This window comes from Peromyscus leucopus, chromosome 1, assembly GCF_004664715.2.
Source record: "Peromyscus leucopus breed LL Stock chromosome 1, UCI_PerLeu_2.1, whole genome shotgun sequence".
NCBI lineage: Eukaryota > Metazoa > Chordata > Mammalia > Rodentia > Cricetidae > Peromyscus > Peromyscus leucopus.
The window spans coordinates 118,469,817-118,491,002 of record NC_051063.1 but is presented as its reverse complement, the minus strand read 5'-3'; the positions used below and the strand labels follow the sequence as shown (position 1 = coordinate 118,491,002).

At 36.4% G+C, this 21,186-nt stretch overlaps 1 protein-coding gene across 1 annotated transcript in view; it reads right to left on the bottom strand.

Annotated features, from left to right (window-relative positions):
- Positions 1-20,795, bottom strand: part of LOC114686435 (vomeronasal type-2 receptor 116-like) — a 43,188-nt gene extending 22,393 nt beyond the window's left edge. The window contains exon 1 of the mRNA XM_037207781.1: positions 20,634-20,795. Within this exon, the coding sequence (XP_037063676.1) occupies positions 20,634-20,795 (162 nt within the window). The remainder of the gene's footprint in view (positions 1-20,633) is intronic.
- Positions 20,796-21,186: the final 391 nt, after the last annotated feature.

The window sequence follows — 21,186 nt, the reverse complement described above, 5'->3', positions numbered from 1 at the left end:
TAATAATATCACTGAACTGACAAACATCATCTACAGATCAGCTTTGAACTACAAGGTGCTCAGAGCAATTTTGAGATGACTAGCTGAGATGATCCAGTCTCAAAGACTACTTGAATAAGGACTTGAGATAAACCCTGAACTTTGGCTTTATACACAGACTAGATAATAATGAAGGATATAGTTACCTTTCCTAGAATTTGACAATTAACCTAAAATTTTTCTTTCAGGATAAAGATAACTTCGCCCATACCCAGCAGGAAACAATTTTAAGAATACGACGCCCACATTCCCAAAGAGGTGGTGGGGCGGGTAGTTTTTTTGGTTCTTTTTAACGGGTTTTTGGGTCTGGGATAATTTTCATTATTTAGGGGGGTAGGTTACAAGTTGTTGTCAAGGGTTAGGAAAAAGGCTAAACAAAGGAAATTAGATTTAAGGTTCTTGTTTAAAAAAGAAAGAAAGAAAGAAAGAAAGAAAAGAAAAAAAAGATAATTACTAGTTTTAAATACTTTACATTATTACCAACTATTAGGATATAAAGAAATGAAAGTTAGTAGTTATAGACATTACAATAGAAATTGTAGTCATATTAGAAACGTTTTAAAAATTGAGCAGATATGTTTTAGACAGGTCATCTTCAAACCCTTCAGAGATCTACCGAATATGGCATTTAAAATGTTTTAATAACTTAGAAATTTTTCTTTTTTGAGACATGTCGGCTCCTGGCAGTACCAATCTACTTCAGAGAAAATATGGGCATTGAAGAAACTGCATATGGAGTTAATTTTCATTGTGGCAAAAGTTAGCCACTGGACAACAAAGTATCCTTGAATCAACAGGAAAAAATGGACAGACAGAACACGAAACAAAGGACTACCAATTCCTGCCAAAACAAGTGTGGTTATGACTTTATCAGAAGGCATCTTCTGAGGCCAGGACAATATGGCACCATCCCTGAAGTGGCCTTCACAATCTGGAAAAGGTACAGTGTCCTTTTCTTCGAAGACAGCTGAACAGGCAGTGGGCCGATGGCTTCTGTTGTGCAATGGAACAGCAACTGAAAGCTCACGCCTCTCAATAGTAGACTGGCATTTAATAGAGGGATGTGGAGAAGAAGAGGATGCTGAGATGAAGCCATATATACACAGCTGAGAAGAATGGACAGCTGAATTCAAAAATCATCAACAATTTTCAGAATTTAAAATCCTGAATCATGACATGACACTAGTGGAATTCAGGTGTTTCTGGTACATGGACTGCTCTCACCCAATGTGAGGTTGAACTGTTGACCTTGTGTACAACCTACTTCACAAATGAGTCTGTCAGATACGATAAGCCTATAGGCTGAAGATGATGCCCCAACACTGCAGAGAAACCTCAGGTGACTGTCCAGGCAGCTGGCTGTTTCTGTCGACTCACAAAATTTTTGGAAGTTGCTTTTGTGCACTTCCTGTTTTTATTTTTGTTAGCTAATATTATTTCCTTCTTGGGTCTCTGAGGGAGTTGAAGATTAGTTAGTTATAGTTGAAGATTAATTAGGATAGAAAGTGAATTAGATACATTTTGGACTTACTAAAATAGGATAGATAAGGGAATTATTTTCTCTGATTTGTCAAATACAAATGGACTAGACATCGTTTAGGTATTTGTTACTTGTATATATTGTATATAGTTATTGTACTTTTGTATATAGTTTTTTCTTTTGTTAGTTATAACCTTTTGCCTTTTTTTCTTTTTATTAAAATAGAAAAGGGGAAATATGGTGATATTTTATTTGTACTGAAATGTAATTTTAATTTTATGTTAATAAATAAAGTTGCCCTGGGGTCAGAGCTATTAGAGCCATAGCAAGAGCGTGATGGTTAGAAGAGCTAGGTAGATTTCTGTGTGTTCAGGGATACAGCCAGTATTGGAGACATATGCCTTTAAGACCTGGAGGGCGGTACTTACAGGCAGTGATGAGGCAGTCATGTGGTTGGGTTTAGAACCAATGAGAAGGCAGAACAGAAAGACTATTTAAACACAGACAAACAGGAAATAGCTCTCTCTCGGGGAAGTTAGGAGCACTGCAGGAGGTAAGATTTTATCTCTGAGCTCTGACCTCTCGGCTTTCTCTCTTTTACATTGGCTCTGTGTTTTTTATTTTAAAAAGACAATTGGATACATCTACATAGACCCATTTTCTTCCTTTTGTTCTGCCTTGGTTATCAGAAAACCAGAGTGAAAGCAACCAATCTTTTGTTAAAATCAACTACCTAACCTTACCTTTTATCTCTTAGAGATGTTCAAGAGTGGTCCTGTACATATAGCAGATGATCACCAAATTTGTTTTGTAAGCATGATTAAATATTTTCTTTGATTTATACAGTAGTAGTTAGGGAGAAATTCACCTATTTTTGTGGATAAGCTTGTAGTGGGTAGCCATTCCAGCATTGGTCTGGAAGTTCCAACCCCCATTGAGGCTTCTTTAACTATCACCCCTAGAAGGAGGGGCTAAGGGGGGGCCCTGAAGACCTGAGATTGGACATGCTGTGCACTCTTGCTGCTGGGAGCCCGGATGCTAGAGGTGGACCAAGGAGAGTTCTTCAGAGAACACTGCAAGACTGTGCTCGTCTTTTCCAGAACCTGCCACCTACCTATCCCTTCATTTGTAAGTTACCCACTAAATAAATCTCCCTTTAACTACATGGAGTGGCCTTAATGATTTCACCAATATAAGCTGTTTATTATATACTTATTCACAACTTTAACTATCAAAGAAATGTTGAGTATAATATGAGGCTTCCTGTTGACTTTCTAGAGACAAAATGAAATAGATGCTCTTAGATGTTAATCTGAAAACACGGCAAATAGGTCATTTAGTGATTTGGCTCCAAACATGCTAATAGTAAATCATTCCAATAATGTTTACATAGTCAATGATTATTTTTGATCCATCCTTTGGTGACAGAAGTACTTTTGCTGTGCTGTATTAGAGTCAGAGGTCTGTAGAATTATGTAAGGATTTAAAAAAGATTTTGTGAGGCACCCACTCAGGTGGGATACCATGATTTTGAACTTTCAAGAAGCATTTCTTAGAACACATTGTATGTACTCATTCCTTTATAACTAGAGTTTTCCTGCCTTGCCCACAGTCAGGGCAAATCTTTTTCACCTGCCAGACCAAACCAAGTAAACACAGAGACTTACATTGGTTACAAACTGTATGGCCATGGCAGGCTTCTTGCTAACTGTCCTTATAGCTTAAATTAATCCATTTCCATATATCTATACCTTGCCACATGGCTCACGGCTTACCGGCATCTTCACATGCTGCTTGTCATGGCAGTGGCTGGCAGTGACTACTTCTGCCTTCCTGTTCTTTCTTTTCTCCTGTTAGTCCCGCCTATACTTCCTGCCTAGCCACTGGCTAATCAGTGTTTTATTTATTGACCAATCAGAGTAATCTGACATACAGACCATCCCACAGCACATTCCTTGTTTTGACATTCTAATGATTAACATGTATGTAAAACATCAGGCTTTTCTGCTGCCTAGATTGTGAAGTATTTTTACACAAAAGCAGTCATCAACAAAGCCATGACTTAGCTATAAATATAAGGAATGAGTAGCCAAATATATCTGTCTGTGTTACCCACTCTTAGAAGCTTTTTAATTCATAGGCTATGCAAATAGCATAATTATTCTTACACTTTTCCACTTTATGCACCTCTGTCATCTCCTATTTCATTTGATGTTGTATAATTTTTGTTGATATGAAAATTGAATTTAACAATGACTGTTTCTTATGAGGTGTAAGGGCTCTTCTTTTAACTTGAGCCCTTAGATTGCTACTGACACATTGCATTTTTTTTTTTACTCAACTGATCAGCCTCACCTAAGATCTAAATTCCTGTTGCTTTGTTATGATTATGAAGATGTGTTCCTTTTTAATATCTTAACTTTTAAAGTCCATACAAATCATTTGATACACATTCTTATTCATTATGAAAATCATATTTAACAATAAGCTGTATAATTTTCCTGTTTTTAATATGAGTGTTTCATGTTTTGCTTCTTTTAATATGCATTTTATTGCTTCATAGCCTCATTACATATTCAAGGTCACTACAAAACATGCAGCTAGTATCCAATTGACTGTACAGTATATGTGCCCTATAATTTTGTGCTTTTCATATTTTAATAAGTTGTTTCAGTAGTTATAATTAATATAAGTTTCTGAGTGATTATTTTATAAGCAGTCCACAGGACTGTGGGGTGGGTGGGTGGGTTGGGTCTGAGGGACAGGAGAAACCTTTTGACTGAATTTGGCTGCCTAGCATGTTGGCTAAACTATCCACCTAAAACTTGAGAGAACTTTTAAAAAGTTTCCAAAACATAGCTAAAAACAGCTTCCTAGTGTGTCTTTCAGGCCAACCTCAGCCTGAGCTACAGTATGGCAGTTTGTGGCATGTGGGCTCAACCTGCATCTTGGTGACTTCCCACCATGGTACACAAAGGCGTCTCCAAGCTGCACAGCACACTGCATGATGGATTTAGTTTTGCTACTAAAAAAAAAAATTCTGGGCTACAAGCTGCTGCTGGATGGAGCATGGGGAGGCTCTCAGGAATCCACAAGGTTGACCCCACCTTGGTCTACTGGCAGTGGTCCAGAGGGTGCCTAGTCTGGTATACTCTGGTGACCAGCCTAGCAAATAACCTACCTGTCATCATAGAGCCTTTGTCCAGTGACTGATGGAGGCAGATACAGAGATCCACAGCCAGTCACCAGGCTGAGCTCCGGGAATCCAATTGATGAGAGGGAGGAGAGATACTGCAGGCAAGGAACATTGAGTTCATGATGGGAGGATGTCCAGAGATGACCAACCACACTAGTGGAAGCCCATGAACTGGGGACTGGTGACTGTGGAGTCCCAATGTGACTGGACTAGGCCCTCTGGATACGGAAGACGGTTGTTTGGCTTGAACTCTTTGTGGGGCACCTAGGCAGGGGGATCAGGATCTGTATCTGGTCTATGGGCAGGCTTTTGGAATTCGGTGCCTGTGGTGTCACACCTTGCACAGCCTTGGTGCAGTGGGAAGGGGCTTGGACCTGCCTAGGCTCAGTGTGCTGGGCTCTGCTGACTCCCCATGGGAGACTTCGATTTGGGGGATATGGGGATGCGGATGGCTTGGGAAAGAGGGCTGGGAGGTGGGAGGAGGGAGGAGGGGGATCTGTGGATAATATGTGGAGTGAGTAGAAAATTTCTTAATAAAGAAAAATGAAAAAAAAAGAAAGTATCTGGTATTCTTTGGTATATGGGTGGGAAATCCCATAGATATCTGCTTGGTGATTTTGATGTATTATATGATTTAATTATGGTGTTTCGCTGTTGTTTTTTGTTCAGATAACCTGTATATTGGTGAACCCACTATACCTGTATGTTGTATAAAGTGGGGTACTGAGATCACCTAATGTTATTGAGCTGAAGTTAATCAATGTCTTGAAGTCCACTAGTATTTATTTTATGGAATTGGAAGTGTCAGGATTTGGTACATACATGTTTACTATTGCAATGTCTTTATGTTTATGTTTAATTGTTCCCTTGATTAGAATAAAGTACCCTTCTTTATCTCTTCTGACTTGTTTTAGTTTGAAGTTTATTTTGTCATATATTAGGATAGCAGCACCCACTTGCCACCTGGTACCATTTGCTTGGAATACATTATTCCATCCCTTACTTTAAGGTGGTTCTCATATTGCAGTCAAGATGAACTTCACATAGAAAACAGAAAGATGGACTTTGTTTCTTAATCCATTAAATTAATCTGTGCCATTTCATTGGCAAGTTATAGTTATGAAAGTTTAAAGTGATTCTAAGGTATGAGTTGACTACTGTCTATTTCTTGTTATTTACTGTTTTTATACTTAGTCCTATTTTGTGTTTGAGCAATAAAAGCTTTTTTTCAAATAAATAAATAAATAAATAAATAAATAAATAAATAAATAAAAGATGGAGACCTGGCTTAGTTTAAAAAAAAAAAAAACCTAGTCAGAAAGGATTAGATTCACAATAAGGCATATTCAGATGGAATAAACCTCCTAAAGGTTTACAGTGTGTGTAAAAATGTATGTAGGCTTAGAAGAGAGAGGAAAAGGAGGATAGACAGTTATATAAAGAAATGGTTTTAAAAAATAAAAGTGACATTTACCAAAGGGTGACACAGTCTTGAAAATGAAAGATATAAAATAGATAAAATGTTAAAGAATGATTCATATAGTTTTAGACTCTTGAACACAATGAATAAATACAATTATTCTAAACATGACTTAGATAATTCTGAATACTAAAAGTTAGAAATTTTTTATGTACAAAAATGGTGAAAATGTTTAAAAATTAAGTGTGTAAGAAATAGGGTTCTCTGGGACTAATATAAAATATCATAAAATATTATTAGTAAATACTTAGAATTCATAACATCAAAAAATTTCTCAAAACATGTTGGTTTGAAATGATGAATATATATTTAGTTTGAATATATCACATCTGTTATAGCAGGGTTTTAGGAGTTGTATTTTATTCCCTTCACTAATAAATTATATCTCAATTCAATAGGACAAAAGAACGTGTAGGTAATTTTTCCTCAAATATTTTATTTCTACAGCTTTATTTTCATTTTCAACTGCTATATTATGTTGATAGTCATGATAAAAGCATCCAGTCACTAACAGAAAACAACCACACATCCTGTATGCTCTGCAGGCACACCATATAAAAGAGACATATTGCACTTTTATAAACTTGCTTCTATGATATTTTATATAATAAATATATACTTCACAGGGAATTAGATACAATAATCTCATTTTTGAATGACTGGACTTACTTGTAGGAAAATTAAGGAAATGATCTGTACAACATAGCAGCATTTGCATATCTGTTGCACTAATGCTTTTATAATCAATTTATTGCATAAACAGGTATTTAATAATCTTAACAAGAGAGGCCACTGAGGAATAGTGAACTGTCAGTTTGTGAGATTTAAGTGCTAGTAAAAAGAGGAATCACAAATGCCCTTACCTCCACTTCCAAAAAGACAGTTTATTTTCAAATTCCATAATTCTAATCCCTGAAGGGCATGTAACATAACTTTGCCTACCTTGAGTGTGACTTTTCTCATCCAAACTCTACTGAATCTCCCATCTGATATTTCTTGTATATGCCTGATATTTTGGATTCTGAGACATCTCTTTCACATTCCATTTCACTAGGAAATTGTTTTGTTAGTTTAACCAATAGGTGATGTCATGTTGTATCAACCCTGTGTATACATTTTATATCCAGAGCAATTTCATTGCAGGTTTTTATTACTTTCATTTCTTCCTTAAAATTTTTGCTCATCTCCTCCACAGTCCCAAATTTCCTTTCCTGTTATGAGTTTTCATTCATCCATATGCCATTAATAAATAAATTCAACTTTTGTCTCAAATGATAATACTTCAATATGGTATTCCTCAAAAATGGGTAAATGCCCCATCTTGAACAGTATTCCTTACCAGATATTAAGTATTATTTGTTACAATTTGCTTAGCATACTCCATGGACATGGCCACAATTCTACAAACCAAATACCAAACCAGGTACACCTCACTAATAAAGATAAATTATGGTCAAGCATACAGATCTAGAGTGTGCTTTGCACATATTCACACAACATATGAACACACTTTTGTTAAGGAAAACAGGAAAAGAAAAGTAAATGTGGAATAAGTGCCAGAGATTGAAATTATGCAGCAGAAAATTAGGATGAGAAAATATGAAATCAATAGTGAGAAATGTGACCAAATTTGTGAGTTTAAGTGTCCTCTATCAAATGGCAGGTGCCACAGGCCACAACTTTTATCTTAGCACATGTCAAGTATAATAAGAAGTCACTAATCATAGTGACATACACTTTTCTAACAGGTGTAAAAAATATGTGCTGGAATTCTATAAATGGTTGTTACATATTTATAACTTAGGTATTTAAAAAAGAACTGGCATTGTCAATAAAAATAAATGCAGTTTGCATGTGATCAAATGAAATAAAATTTAATGGAGAGCATAAAATCCCCAAAGTTAATATCCTTGTTTTTCTCTACTTTATTTTAGCTGCAGGAGTCATACAGAACAGCAGTTATGGAAAGGATGACAAGAACAACCTTCGAAGAAACACACAATATGCTCTTAAGAAATGTACCCATGAAGCAGGGCAAAAATACCAAAGTCCTTTCTTCACAGGAATTAGACATTCCACCATGATGGAAGGAACACCAGCAGACTAGGGAAAGAAAATTTTACTCAGACTCTAGGAAATGAACTCACAGCATTGCTTTGAATTGTTTCTTAAGAATATCACTTGAAGCCGGGCGGTGGTGGCGCACGCCTTTAATCCCAGCACTCGGGAGGCAGAGGCAGGCGGATCTCTGTGAGTTCGAGGCCAGCCTGGTCTACCAAGTGAGTTCCAGGAAAGGCGCAAAGCTACACAGAGAAACCCTGTCTCGAAAAACCAAAAAAAAAAAAAAAAAAAAAAAAAAGAATATCACTTGACAGCATGCAGTGGGAAATGCTACTATCAAGGAATTCCCCTAATGAGAAAGGTAGACAGTGTGAACCATTCAGCTTCCAGCCTGAAAAACATGACTTTAAAAATGTAAATAAGATTCTACCTAAATCATCAGAAAGAAGGAAAAATTAACAGTAAAACAAAATATGTTTTGGTTATGTTATAGGTAGTAAGGTAGGGCAAAAGAAACAGAAGATATGGAGAAGTATGATCTTTCTATGTATAGCCAGCTCTATTATGTATTCATTTCTTACTTAATTTTTTTTTCATTTTACATACCAATCCCAGCTCCCCCTCCCTCCCCTTCTCATGGACCCTTTCACATACCTCCATCCCATCTCCTATCCACTCCTCAAAGGGAATAAGACATACCTTGGGTAGTCACCAAAGTCTGTCATATCGAGTTGAGGCAGGGCTAACCCCTCCCCTCTGTATCAAGGCTAGGCAAGATATCCCACCATAGGGAATGGGCTCCTACAAGCCAGTTCATGCACCTAGGATAAGTTCTGCCAGGGGCCTCACAAAGACGTCAAGCCAAAGAATTGTCACCAACTTTCAGAGGTCCTAGTTTGGTCCCATGCACATTCCCCAGATGTCAGTCCAGAGTCTGTGATCTCCCACTATCTTGGGTCAGTTCTCTCTGCAATTTTCTCCATCATGATTTTGACTCTCCTTGCTCATATAATCCCTTCTTCCTCTCTTCAACTGATCTTCAGGATCTCAGCTTAGTGCTTGGTGTTGTATAACTGCATCTGCTTCCATCAGTTACTGGATGTAGGTTCAATAATGACATTTAGGGTAGTCACTAATCTAATTACAGAGGAAAGGCTGTTTCAGGCACCCTTTCCACTGTTCTAGGGGTCTTATCTGGGGTCATCCTTATGGATTCCTGTGAATTTCCCTAGAATCAGATTTTTCCCTTCCCCCAAATGTCTCCCTCTATCAAGATATCTCTTTCATTACTCTTCCTCTCCATCCATCCCAAACTTGGCCATCTCCATTCCTCATGTTTGCCTCCCCCGTCTCTTCCCTTCTTTCCCCCCTCACAAGTTACTCAGGAGATTTTAAGAATTTCCCCTTCCTGGGATCCTTCATGTGTGTCCCTTTTAGAATCCTCCTTTTTACCTACGTTCTTTGGGGTTGTGGATTGTATCCTAGTTATCCTTTGCTTTGCATCTAATATTCACTTATGAGTGAGTACATACTGTGTTTACCTTTCTGGGTCTGAGTTATCACATCCATGATGATTTTTTCTAGTTCCATCCATTTGCCTACAAATTTCATAATGTCATAGTTTTTACTACTAAGGAATACTTTATTGGGTAAATGGACCAGATTTTCTTTATCCATTCTTTAGTTGAGGGGCATATAGGTGGCTTCTAGGTTCTGGTTATTATGAATAATGCTGCTATGAACAAAGTTGAGATGGTGTCCTTGTGGTATGATTAAACATCATTTGGATATATGCCCAATAGTGGTATGGCTGGATCTTGAGTTGGTTTATTCCCAATTTTCTGATAAACCACTATACTGATTTCTAGAGTGGCTGTGCAAGTTTGCACTCCCACCAGCAGTAGAGGGCTGCTCTCCTTACGCCACATTCTTTCCAAATAAACTGTTATCAGTGTTTTGTATCTTAGCCATTCTGAAAGACGTAAGATGGTATCACAGTATACCTCAGATTTGCATTACCCTGATGGTTAAGGATGTTGAGAAATTCTTTAAATGTCTTTGGACATTTGAGATTCTTCTGTTGAGAATGCTGTGTTTATATCTGTACCCCCTTTTAAATTGGAATATTTGATATTTTGAGGTCTAGTTTATTGAGTTCTTTACATATTTTGGAGATTAGCCGTCTGTTAGATGTGGGGTTGGTGAAGATCTTTTCCTATTCTGCAGGCTGTCATTTTGTCTTATTTACGTTGCCCTTTACCTTGCAGAAGTTTCTCAGTTACAGGAGGTCACATTAATTAATTGTTGCTCTTAGAGTCTGTGCTACTGGTATTATATTTAGGAAGTGGTCACCTGTGGTAATGCATGATAGAGTAGAGGGTAGTTTATTGAATCTACCTAGAAAAATATAGAGAAGATATAAATACAATATAGATAAAAAGTTACATTATTGAATCTACTTTTAAAAAACAATTACTTGTTTTAAATACTTTACATTGGATTGGTTTTTTGTATAATGTATGCAAATTATATACATTGAGATTTATATTGTTAGAAAATGCCATATATATATATTAATAATTTTTTTCAAGTTATTGTACTTATACTGTTCATTTAACAATATAATGCAATTTGCTTATCCTTGAATATTATTATTACCAACTATTAGGATATAAAGAAATGAAAGTTAGTAGTTAGACATTACAATCAAACTTGTAGTCATATTAAGTATGTTTTCAAGATGTAGCAGACATATTTTAGATAGACAGGTCATCTTCAAACCCTTCAGAGATCTACAGAATTTGGCATTTAAAATGTTTCAATAACTTAGATTTTTTTTTCTTTTTTTTATGACTATGAGACATGTCGGCTCATGGCAGTACCAATCTACTTCAGAGAAGATATGGGCATTGAAGAAACTGTATATGGAGTTAACTTTCATTGTGGCAAAAGTTAGCCACTGGACAACAAACTATCCTAGAAATGACTGCTGACAAATGGGACAAAATGGAGAGACAGGACACGAAACAAATGACTACTGATTCTTGCCAAGACAACTGTGGTTGTGGCTTTAGTAACAGGCATCCTCTGAAGCCAGGACAATACAACACCATCCCTGAAGTGGCCTTTGCAATCCAGAAAAGATACAGTGCCTCATTCTTTGAAGGCAGCTGAACTGACAGTGGACCGCTGGCTTCTGATGCGCAGTGCAACAACAGCTGAAACAGTTATTCTTGAAAGAGTAACTAAGCTGACAGGGTCTAACCTCTCAATGGTAGGCTGGCATTTATTAGATGGATGCAGAGAAGAATGGGAGGCCAAGATGAAGACACACACATGAGCCAAGAGGAAAGGACAGCTGAATTAAAAAAAAAATCAACAATTTCCAGACTTTAAAATCCTGAATCATGACAGAACTCTAGTAGGATTTAGGTGTTTTTGGTACATGGACTGCTCTCACCAAGTGTGAGGTCAAACTGTTGACCTTGTGTGCATCATACTTCACAAATGGGTCTGTCGATATGCTAAGCCTATAGGCTGAAGATGATGCCCCAATGCTGTGGAGAAACCTCGGGTGACTGTCCAGGCAGCTGGTTGTTTCTGTCAACTCACATTTTTTTGGAAGCTGCTTAGGTGCACTTCCTCTTTTCACTTTTATTTTTTTAGGTAATATTATTTCCTTCTTAGGTCTCTGAGGGAGTTGAAGATTAGATAGTTATAGTTGAAGATTAGATAGTTATAGTTATCATTGAAGATTAGATATTTATAGGTTTCCTTGTTAAGAATTTCAGAAAAGAAACTCAGTAAAGAGGTGTAAGTATATAAATTTCAAAGACATTATAAGATAGTTCTGTTAGTAATATAAGTTAAGATAGAAAGTGAATCAGGTACATTTTGGACTTACCAAAATAGGATAGATAATGGAATTATTTTCTCTGAATTTGTCAAATTCGAATGGTCTAGACATTGTTAAGATATTATTGCTTGCATGTATTGTATATAGTTATTGTACTTACTGTATATAGTTTTTATATTAGTTATAATTTTTTCCTTTTTATTAAAATAGAAAGGGGAAATATGGTGATAATTTATTTGTGATGAAATGTGATTTTATTTCTATGTTAATAAATGAAGTTGCCTGGAGTTCAGAGGTCATAGCCATTAAGCAGAAGTCTGGCAATGGTAACACACACCCTTATTCCCATCACATGGCAGGCAGAGTCTCTGTGTGTTCAAGGACACACCTTTAATCCCAGTACCAACCATAGAGTCCTGGAGGTCTGTATAGACAGGCAGTGATGAACCAAGGAGAAGGCAGAACAGAAAGTCAATAAAAATACAATCACACAGGAAGCAGGTCTCTCTCTCTCAAAGGAAGGACTATAGCAATAGCGAGGGGTAAAAAGGCAGTCTTAGCTCTTGGCTGCTGCTCAATCTCTGGGCTTTTAATTCTGCATTTGGCTCTGTGTTTCTTGTTTAATAAGGCCATTCAGAATTACATCTACAAATGCATTCACAGCTACTATTCATTTTTTCTTCTATCAGGTTCAATGTAACTGGATTTATGTTGAGGATTTTGATCCATTTGGACTTGAGTATTGTGCATAGTGAGAGGTATGGATCTATTTACATTCTTCTACGTGTTGATATCTAGTTATGCCAACACCATTTGTTGAAGATACTTTTTCCCCCTTTACACACTTTTGGCTTCTTTGTCAAAAATTAGGTGTTTATAGGTGTGTGGACTAATGTCAGTGTATTCAATTCAATTCTATTGGTCCACATGTCAGTTTTTATAGCAATACCAAGCTATTTTTATTATCACAGCTCTATAGTACTATGGTGATATTTTATTTGTACTGAAATGTGATTTTATTTGTATGTTAATAAAGTTGCCTGAGGGTCAAAGCTAATAGTAAGCCATAGCGGAGCTGGGTGTTCATGGTGCAAGCCTTTATTCCCAGCACTTGGTAGGCAGAGCTAGGTAGATCTCTGTGTAGTCAAGGACACAGCAAGTATTGGAGACACACACCTTTAATCTCAATCCCAACCATAGAAGACCTGGAGGTCTGTACAGACAGGCAGTGACAAGACGGTCATGTGGTTGGTTTTACAACCAATAAGAAGGAAGAACCGAAAGTCTATATAAAGACAAACAAACAGGAAGTAGGTCTCTCTTGGCTGAAGAGGATCGCTGAAGCAGGAAGTGTAAGGCTCTTAGCTCTGACCTCTTGGGCTTTTATCTTTACATTGGCTGTGTGTTTCTTATTTAATAAGATGGTTACTTCTACATAGTACAGCTTTAGTACCACAGCTCTGTAGTAGAGCTTGAAGTTAGGGATGGTGATGCCTCCAGAAACTGCTTTATTGTAGATAATTGTTTTAGTTATCTTAGGTTTTTTATTTTTCCATATGAAGTTGAGTATTGTTCTTTCAATTTCTGTGCAGAATTATGTTGGAATTTTGATGGGGATTGCATTGGATCTGTAGATAGCTTTTGGTAGGTAGAATTGCCATTTTTTGTATGTTGTTCACTCTTATCCAAGAGAATGAGAGATCTTTCCATTTTTTATATCTTCTTCAGTTTCTTTCTTCACAGACTTAAAGATCTTATCATAAAGGTTTTTCACTTGTTTGGTTAGAGTTATCCCAAAATATTTTATGTTATTTGAGGCTATTGTAAATGGTGATATTTCTCTGATTTCTTTCTCAGCCTGTTTATCATTTTGTATAGGAAGGCTACTTATTTTTTTTTTTTGAGTTAATCTTGTATCCTGCCACATTACTGAAAGTGTTTATCAGCTGTAGGAGACATTTTGAGTTCACTTATGTATACTATCATATCTTTTGCAAATAGGAAAATTTGGCTTCTACTTATCCAATTTGTATCCCCTTGATCTCCTTTTGTTATCCTATTGTTCTAGCAAAAACTTTGAGTACAATATTGAATAGATATAGAGAGAATAGACAGCCTTGTCTCATTCCTGATTTTAGTGGAATGACCTTGAGTTTCTCTCCATTTAGTTTCATGATGGCTGTTGGCTTGCTGTATATTATCTTTTATTATCTTTAACACAAGTATGTTCCTTGTGTCCCTGATGTCTCCAAGACCTTTATCATGAAGGAGTGTTGAATTTTGTAGAGTATTTTTCATCATCTAATGAGATGATCATGTGGTTTCTATTATGTATATTTTACATTGATAATCAATACAAAAGAAACAAATAAAAGGTACTAACTTTTCATTTAGATTCAAAGTGAGAAGTTCATTCTTCACATAATAATGATATGTATAAATGGGAAAAAATAAATTTCTTTATCTCCACCCTAGGTTTTCATGTCTTTATTTCTCACAAAGCATGTGGGACCAGTCAATCTGCAGAAAAGAAAGGAAATCCCCAGGAATGAGAAGATTATTGGCTTTGACAGTGGGAGTGTCCTTGAGCTTCAAAAGGACACTGGGTACTACAGCTGTGAGAATAGAAAAGCACAGAGCCAAGCAGGCTAGAAACCTTCCCAAAAGGCCATCATAACCCGGAAATGTCACAAGTCTTTTGAAGCAGTGACTTCCTCCAGTGTTGGCAGACTAATGATTTGAAAACTTCACACACTTATTCATGTCTGGCACAGGAAGCAAAGTTTCACAGATGTAATATTTCTTGGTAATGCACAGGACATGTTATATGAATATGTATTATCTTTTAAGGTAGCTGGGACTTAAAATTTGGTTATTGTTTAAGAATTATTAGCAATTGCAGATATATTTTTCTTATAAATAATTATGAAAATCTGTTATTTATATTTATCTTGAATTCTCAAGATATTTAGTGGCTAACCAAAATTTAAGAGCTTGTGATAGGACATTCATTTCTCCACAATAAAATGCCGAAGCATATTTTTATTCTTACCATTCCTTAGTCTATGAAATACAAGATCATAACATCAGCTGCTTCCTTGAGCAGTTTGCTCTGACTATCAGCTACAGGGGTGGTCCCGCATTTCAATGTCCTAATGTAACTTCTTGTGTATACAAACACCACCACCCAAATATATTGCTTAAAAGACTGCATGAAGAATGTCAAGGAAAGCAGAAGCTGCATGAATCATTTACTACCTAAGTCTTTATATGTTAAAAGTATCTCCCACACATTTATATTTCAGTTTGTGAACTTTAAGAAGGCACAGTATTTTGGAGTCTTACTAATTTCTATATTATTTCACTGTGCTTTCAAGAGACAAAATTATTAAGAAAAGAGGACAAAAGTCATGTTTTCCCATCTTTTAAGGATGTATATATGGCACATAATAAATGATAGCTGAAAAATCTTTCTTTTACTCGTATTGTATAATTTATGTCATGATATCTTCCACTGTGTTCTATTGCAGGGACACAAAGAACAAACGTAAATTGAATACCATCATTTTAATACTTACTTAATCTTTCTATTCACCAATGCTCGTTCCTTTCCAAAAAATTATGTCTCTCACATTTCTTTATGCAATATTGTCTGAACTGTTGAACATTAATATGCAAAATCTTTTATTTTCTAACATTTTTATAGTTATTTTATGTGTTTTTTATTTTCAAGATTTTATGTCTACACTTAAGTATTACCAAAATTTCATAATTGTGATATATTATCATTGTGTTCAATTACTCAAAATGAATATATTTAAAACATAATTTTCATTAATATTTTTGGCTACATAGTTGTCCATGCAACTGCTTTTCCTATTATTCACTTGGTTCTCTACAAAATAAGATCATTATTTCAATGGAATAATGTATTGGAACTTAATGTATGTCATCACATGGATGATATTAAATTATACAAAACAACTTGCATATTAGTATGAAGATTAAATAAAAAATATAAGTTTATTATTAAGATATGCATCATTACTCCAAAAACAACTATTTCATTCAGTTATGTGATACACTAACAATAATATAAAAGGACCAATGTAACTCTTGTCACAAAGGAGCTTTCCCCAACTACTTATGAAAAATTTTTGTGGACATTTCTTTTTTTATATAAATATTTTTTATTTTATAATTAATTTAATTTTACATATCAGGCACGGATTCCCCTATCCTCCTACCTCTCACCCCCCAGTTTTCCCCCAATTCAGCCCCCATTCCCACCTCCTCCAAGACAAGGTGTCCCCTGGAGAGTCAGCCCAGCTTGGTAGATTCAGTTGAGGCAGGTCCTCCCTGCACCAAGGCTGAGCAAAGTTTCTCAGCATAGGCCCTAGGTTCCAAAAAGCCAGCTAATGCACCAAGGGCAGGTCCCAGTCCCACTGCCTGGGGGCCTCCTAAACAGTTCAAGCTCATCAACTGTCTCACGTATCCAGAGTGCCTGGTCCAGTTCCATGGGGGATCCTCAGCTATTGGTTCACAGTTCATGTGTTTCCGCTAGTTTGGCTATTTGTCCCTGTACTCTTTCCAACCTTGGTCTCAACAATTCTCGCTCATCCAATCCCTCCTCTTTCTTGCCAATTGGACTCCGGTAACTCCACCTGGGGCCTGACTGTGGATCTCTGCATCTGCTTCTATCAGTCATTGGTTAAGATTTCTAGCACGACAGTTAGGGTGTTTGGCCATCCTATCACCAGAGTAGGTCAGTTTGGGCTTTCTCTCAACCATTGCCAGCAGTCTATTGTGGAGGTACCTTTATGGATTTCTGGGGACCTCTCTAGCACTTTACTTCTTCCAATTCCCATGGTCTCTTTTTCCTTGCTCTCCCTCTCTGTTCTTGACCCAGCCGGGGTCCCCACTAGCTCAGAGGTTAAGATCACTGACTGTTTTTCTAGAGGTCTTGAGTTCATTTCCCAGAAGCCACAGGATGGCTCACAATTATCTGTAATGAGGTCTGTTGCCCTCTTCTGGCTTCATCTTGTTTATTAAATGCCAGTGTATCATGGTGAGGTTAGACTCCATCAGCTTAGTTACTCTTTCAAGAATAACTGTTTCAGCTATTGTTCCATTGCATATCAGAAGCCAGCAGTTCACTGCCAGTTCAGTTACCTTCGAAGTAAGGTCTCAATATCTCTTGCTCATATAATCCCTATTCTCTTTCTCCAGTTGGACTCCTGGAGCTCCACCTGGGGTTTGGCTGTGGATCTCTGCATCTGCTTCCATTGGTCACTGGATGAGAGTTGTAACATGACAGTTAGGGTGTTCGGCCATCTGATCACCAAAGTAGGTCAGCTCAGGCACTCTCTTGACCATTGACAATAGTCTATTGTGGAGTTATCTTTGTGGATTTCTGGGGACCTCTCTAGCACTCTGCTTCTTCCTATTCCCACGGGGTCTTCATTTATCACGGTATCTCTTTCCTTGTTCTCCCACAGTGTTCCTGATCCAGCTGGGACCCCCCCCCCCGCTCCCCTAAGCTCACATTTCCCCACCCCTTGTCCTCCTTTACCCCAGCCCCATCCACAGTTTGTTCATGTAGATCTCATCCATTTCTCTGTCATTGGATAATCCCTGTATTTTTCTTAGGGTCCTCTTTACTAGGTAGCCTAACATTAAAATGAAGTTTTAATTTAGATTGCCATATGCTCACTTCCAAAATCATATATGGAGTAGAGTATACCTGAAAATAAAATCTACCCAGTGATGGCATTGTATTACATAGGACACACTACTGAATGTATCCTTCAAAAACAAAATTCAACATCCACAAGCCTTTACATCTTATCACAAAAACTCATAGGAAAATGTAAATAAGGATACACACCCCATGGTTTAGGAGAAAAAAAAAAGTAGATGTACTGAACTATGTAATGCTGAATTTCAGGTTAAATATAATGCTACAGTGATATTTAGTACTGTAAAAGAGTTCCCAAAATTAACTGTTAAGTGGAATTCTTCTAGAATAATAAGTAAAAGTAGAGTTCAAGACACTAAGGTGTGCAATATAAGGGAGAGAATTGTTGACTCATTGAATTTCATGAAGAAATATATCTTTTCAAATCCCATAAGATACCATAGAATTATGTAAACATGGCAGACAGTAATTCATCTAATGATTCTTTTGATAAGTTATATACAAACATGTCAAGTTGGAAATTTTATTTACTGGGCAGGAGGTACAATCAAAACAGCACATAGCCTTTCCCTGCTGATGTGATTTTCTGAATCCTGGACTGCAAGGCATATTGCATATTGAGGGTAGAATCTGAAGAAAATAACAAATGGTGTAGAAATAAAAGGTTTTACCTACTTGGCAATAGTTATAGTAATATAGAACATGGCACCATTGAAAAACATCCTTGTATACACAGTATTAAATTAAAAAATAACATTTAACTTTATTTTGTGGTTAGATAATGTAGATGTTTTATTACTTATATAATATGAAACATGTACATATGTGTAGCTAGAGTTTTCCTGCCTTCCCGCAGTCAGGACAAATCTCTCTCACCTGCCAGTCCCACAGGTGCTCAGACCCAACCAAGTAAACACACAGAGACTTATATTGCTTACAAACTGTATGGCTGTGGCAGGCTTCTTGTTATCTAGCTCTTCTATCTTAAATTAACCCATTTTTATTAATCTATAAGTTGTCACATGGCTCATGCCTTACCAGTATCTTAACATCTCATGGCAGTGGCTAGCAGTGTCTCTCTTCGACTCAGCCTTCCATTTCCCAGAATTCTCTTCTCTACTTGTCCCACCTATACTTCCTGCCTGACTACTGGCCAATCAGTGCTTTATTTATTAACCAATTAGAGCAATACTTTTAACATACAGAACATCTCAAAAAAAGGGGAAGTGCTATGGATGATTGATTGATAAATAAAACACTGATTGGCCAGTAACCAGGCATGAAGTATAGGTGGGACTAGCAGAGAGGAGAATTGAGAGAAGAGGAAGGCAGAGAGGAGGTGACACCAGCCTGCCATCCAGGGAGTAACATGTAAAGACAGCAGGTAAAGCCACAGAACACACGGCAACATATAGATTAACAGAAATAGGCTGAGTATAAGAGTAAGAGCTAGACAATGGTAGGCCTGAGCTAATGGCCGAGCAGTTTAAATAATATAAGTGTCTGTATGTTTATTTTATAAGTGGGTTACAGGACAGCCAGGGCTTGACAGGACCCAGAGAGAAAAACTCTAGCTACACATACGCATATATAGCAAACATCTATCCATTTGTCATATATGGATACACACACACACACACACACACACACACACACACACACACACACACACATAAACTGAAACAAAATATGACCTGAAAGAAAGGATAATCTTGAAGTGTTGGACATGAATTAGTGACTGTATCCTCTATCCCATGAGAATGTTCAAGTCAGTCTTGAAATTCAGGAGAATTATGTTGCATACAGAGTATTTGGAAATGTTCTATCCCATGAGGAGGCACAAGTCAATCTTGAGATTTGGGAGAATTATGTTGCATATAGAGTTTAAAAAATAAGTCCAACACACCTGCTTAATGTCTATGTCATCACTTCAGACATATAAAATTGAATACCATGAGGCAATTATGGAGAAAACTTTACTATTTTCTCATTAAGTCTGAGATTGGCAAAAAATCATAGTGTAGTGAATGTCATACTCCATATCCAGTTTTTCTTTCTTGTTCATGTTCACTTTGTCTCCAACTGTTTACAAATTAGATGTTCTTCAAGAAAGTAACCACCTGAAATGTTTCTTATGTTAATATCAATTATGCCTACTCATTTTAACAGAAAATATGGTTTGGATTGCTCTAATTTTCATTAATCTCTTTCTAATCATGATTTAATTACAAATTACAAAGACTCAGATAGTAGAAAAAATCGATGTAATGGTAAAAATGTCATTGTATTTTGAAGGAACCAGCTTCTCACTGCAGTGAATTCTCTCAAATTTGCAAACCTGAGTTATATTCCTGGAGAGTAGTGAGACAATCCAAGCCTATTTCCTGTTTTATGGCACCTCTCATTCAGTTGGAGATTTTTTGTCTCAACTGATTAAAAAATATAGCAAAGTTACTTGTTATTTGGGACCCATTAATGTCATTGATCTCCAATATCTTAATTTCTTATAAAGCCAATCAGGTTCCTGTCAGTGTTAAAATTTTCATGGGAAACCACTAAATTTTTGTTTCAAATATTAAAAACATAAAATGCATATGTGTTAGAAATATAAAATTATTACATTGGATTATGGGACACTGACTTCATGTTATTGTTGGCTGGATTTGATTTTATCCAAAAAATGAGGTTCACATGATAGTCAAACCATAGAAAAATTGATATAGTTGATAGAAAGGCTCCTAAAATAGTTGAGTAGAACCCAAGGGATGAATTATAAAAATGGTATCTGTAATATTACATGAAATTCATTGAAATACATATTACCTGCAAAGAGTCAAATTCCAGTCTTTTCCCAGATATCTTTGGCAATGTATTTACTTCTTGTAGCAGCATCTCATAGAGTGCATGGGCCACAGCATGCACAGTATTGTATAGGACATAACCTGTACCACTCACAGACATTTCAAATGCAGCATGAATAACCATTTCAATTTATTTTTAGTTGAATTATTTATATGATTCTTACAATTAAATGATGATAAATCAAGTTGAAAAAGGAAAATACATTATTAAAACCAACTCACCTAATCTAACCTGTTTATTTTGGAAATGTACAGGAGTGGTCCAGGAATATGTTATGAATATCATATCATATTGCTCTTGTAAGTACAAATGAATATCTTCTCTGTTTCATACTTCAGTAGTTAGGAATAAATTCTCCTTTTTTGAGAATAAACTTTTATTTTCCAACCATCCAATAGGTCACAATCAACTTTAACTAGCAGAAAAATGTTGGATAATATATGAGGTTTTTTGTTGTTCCTTTAAAAGCAAAATAAAGAGACAAAATCAAGGGGGTGTTTAAGTGTCATCCTGA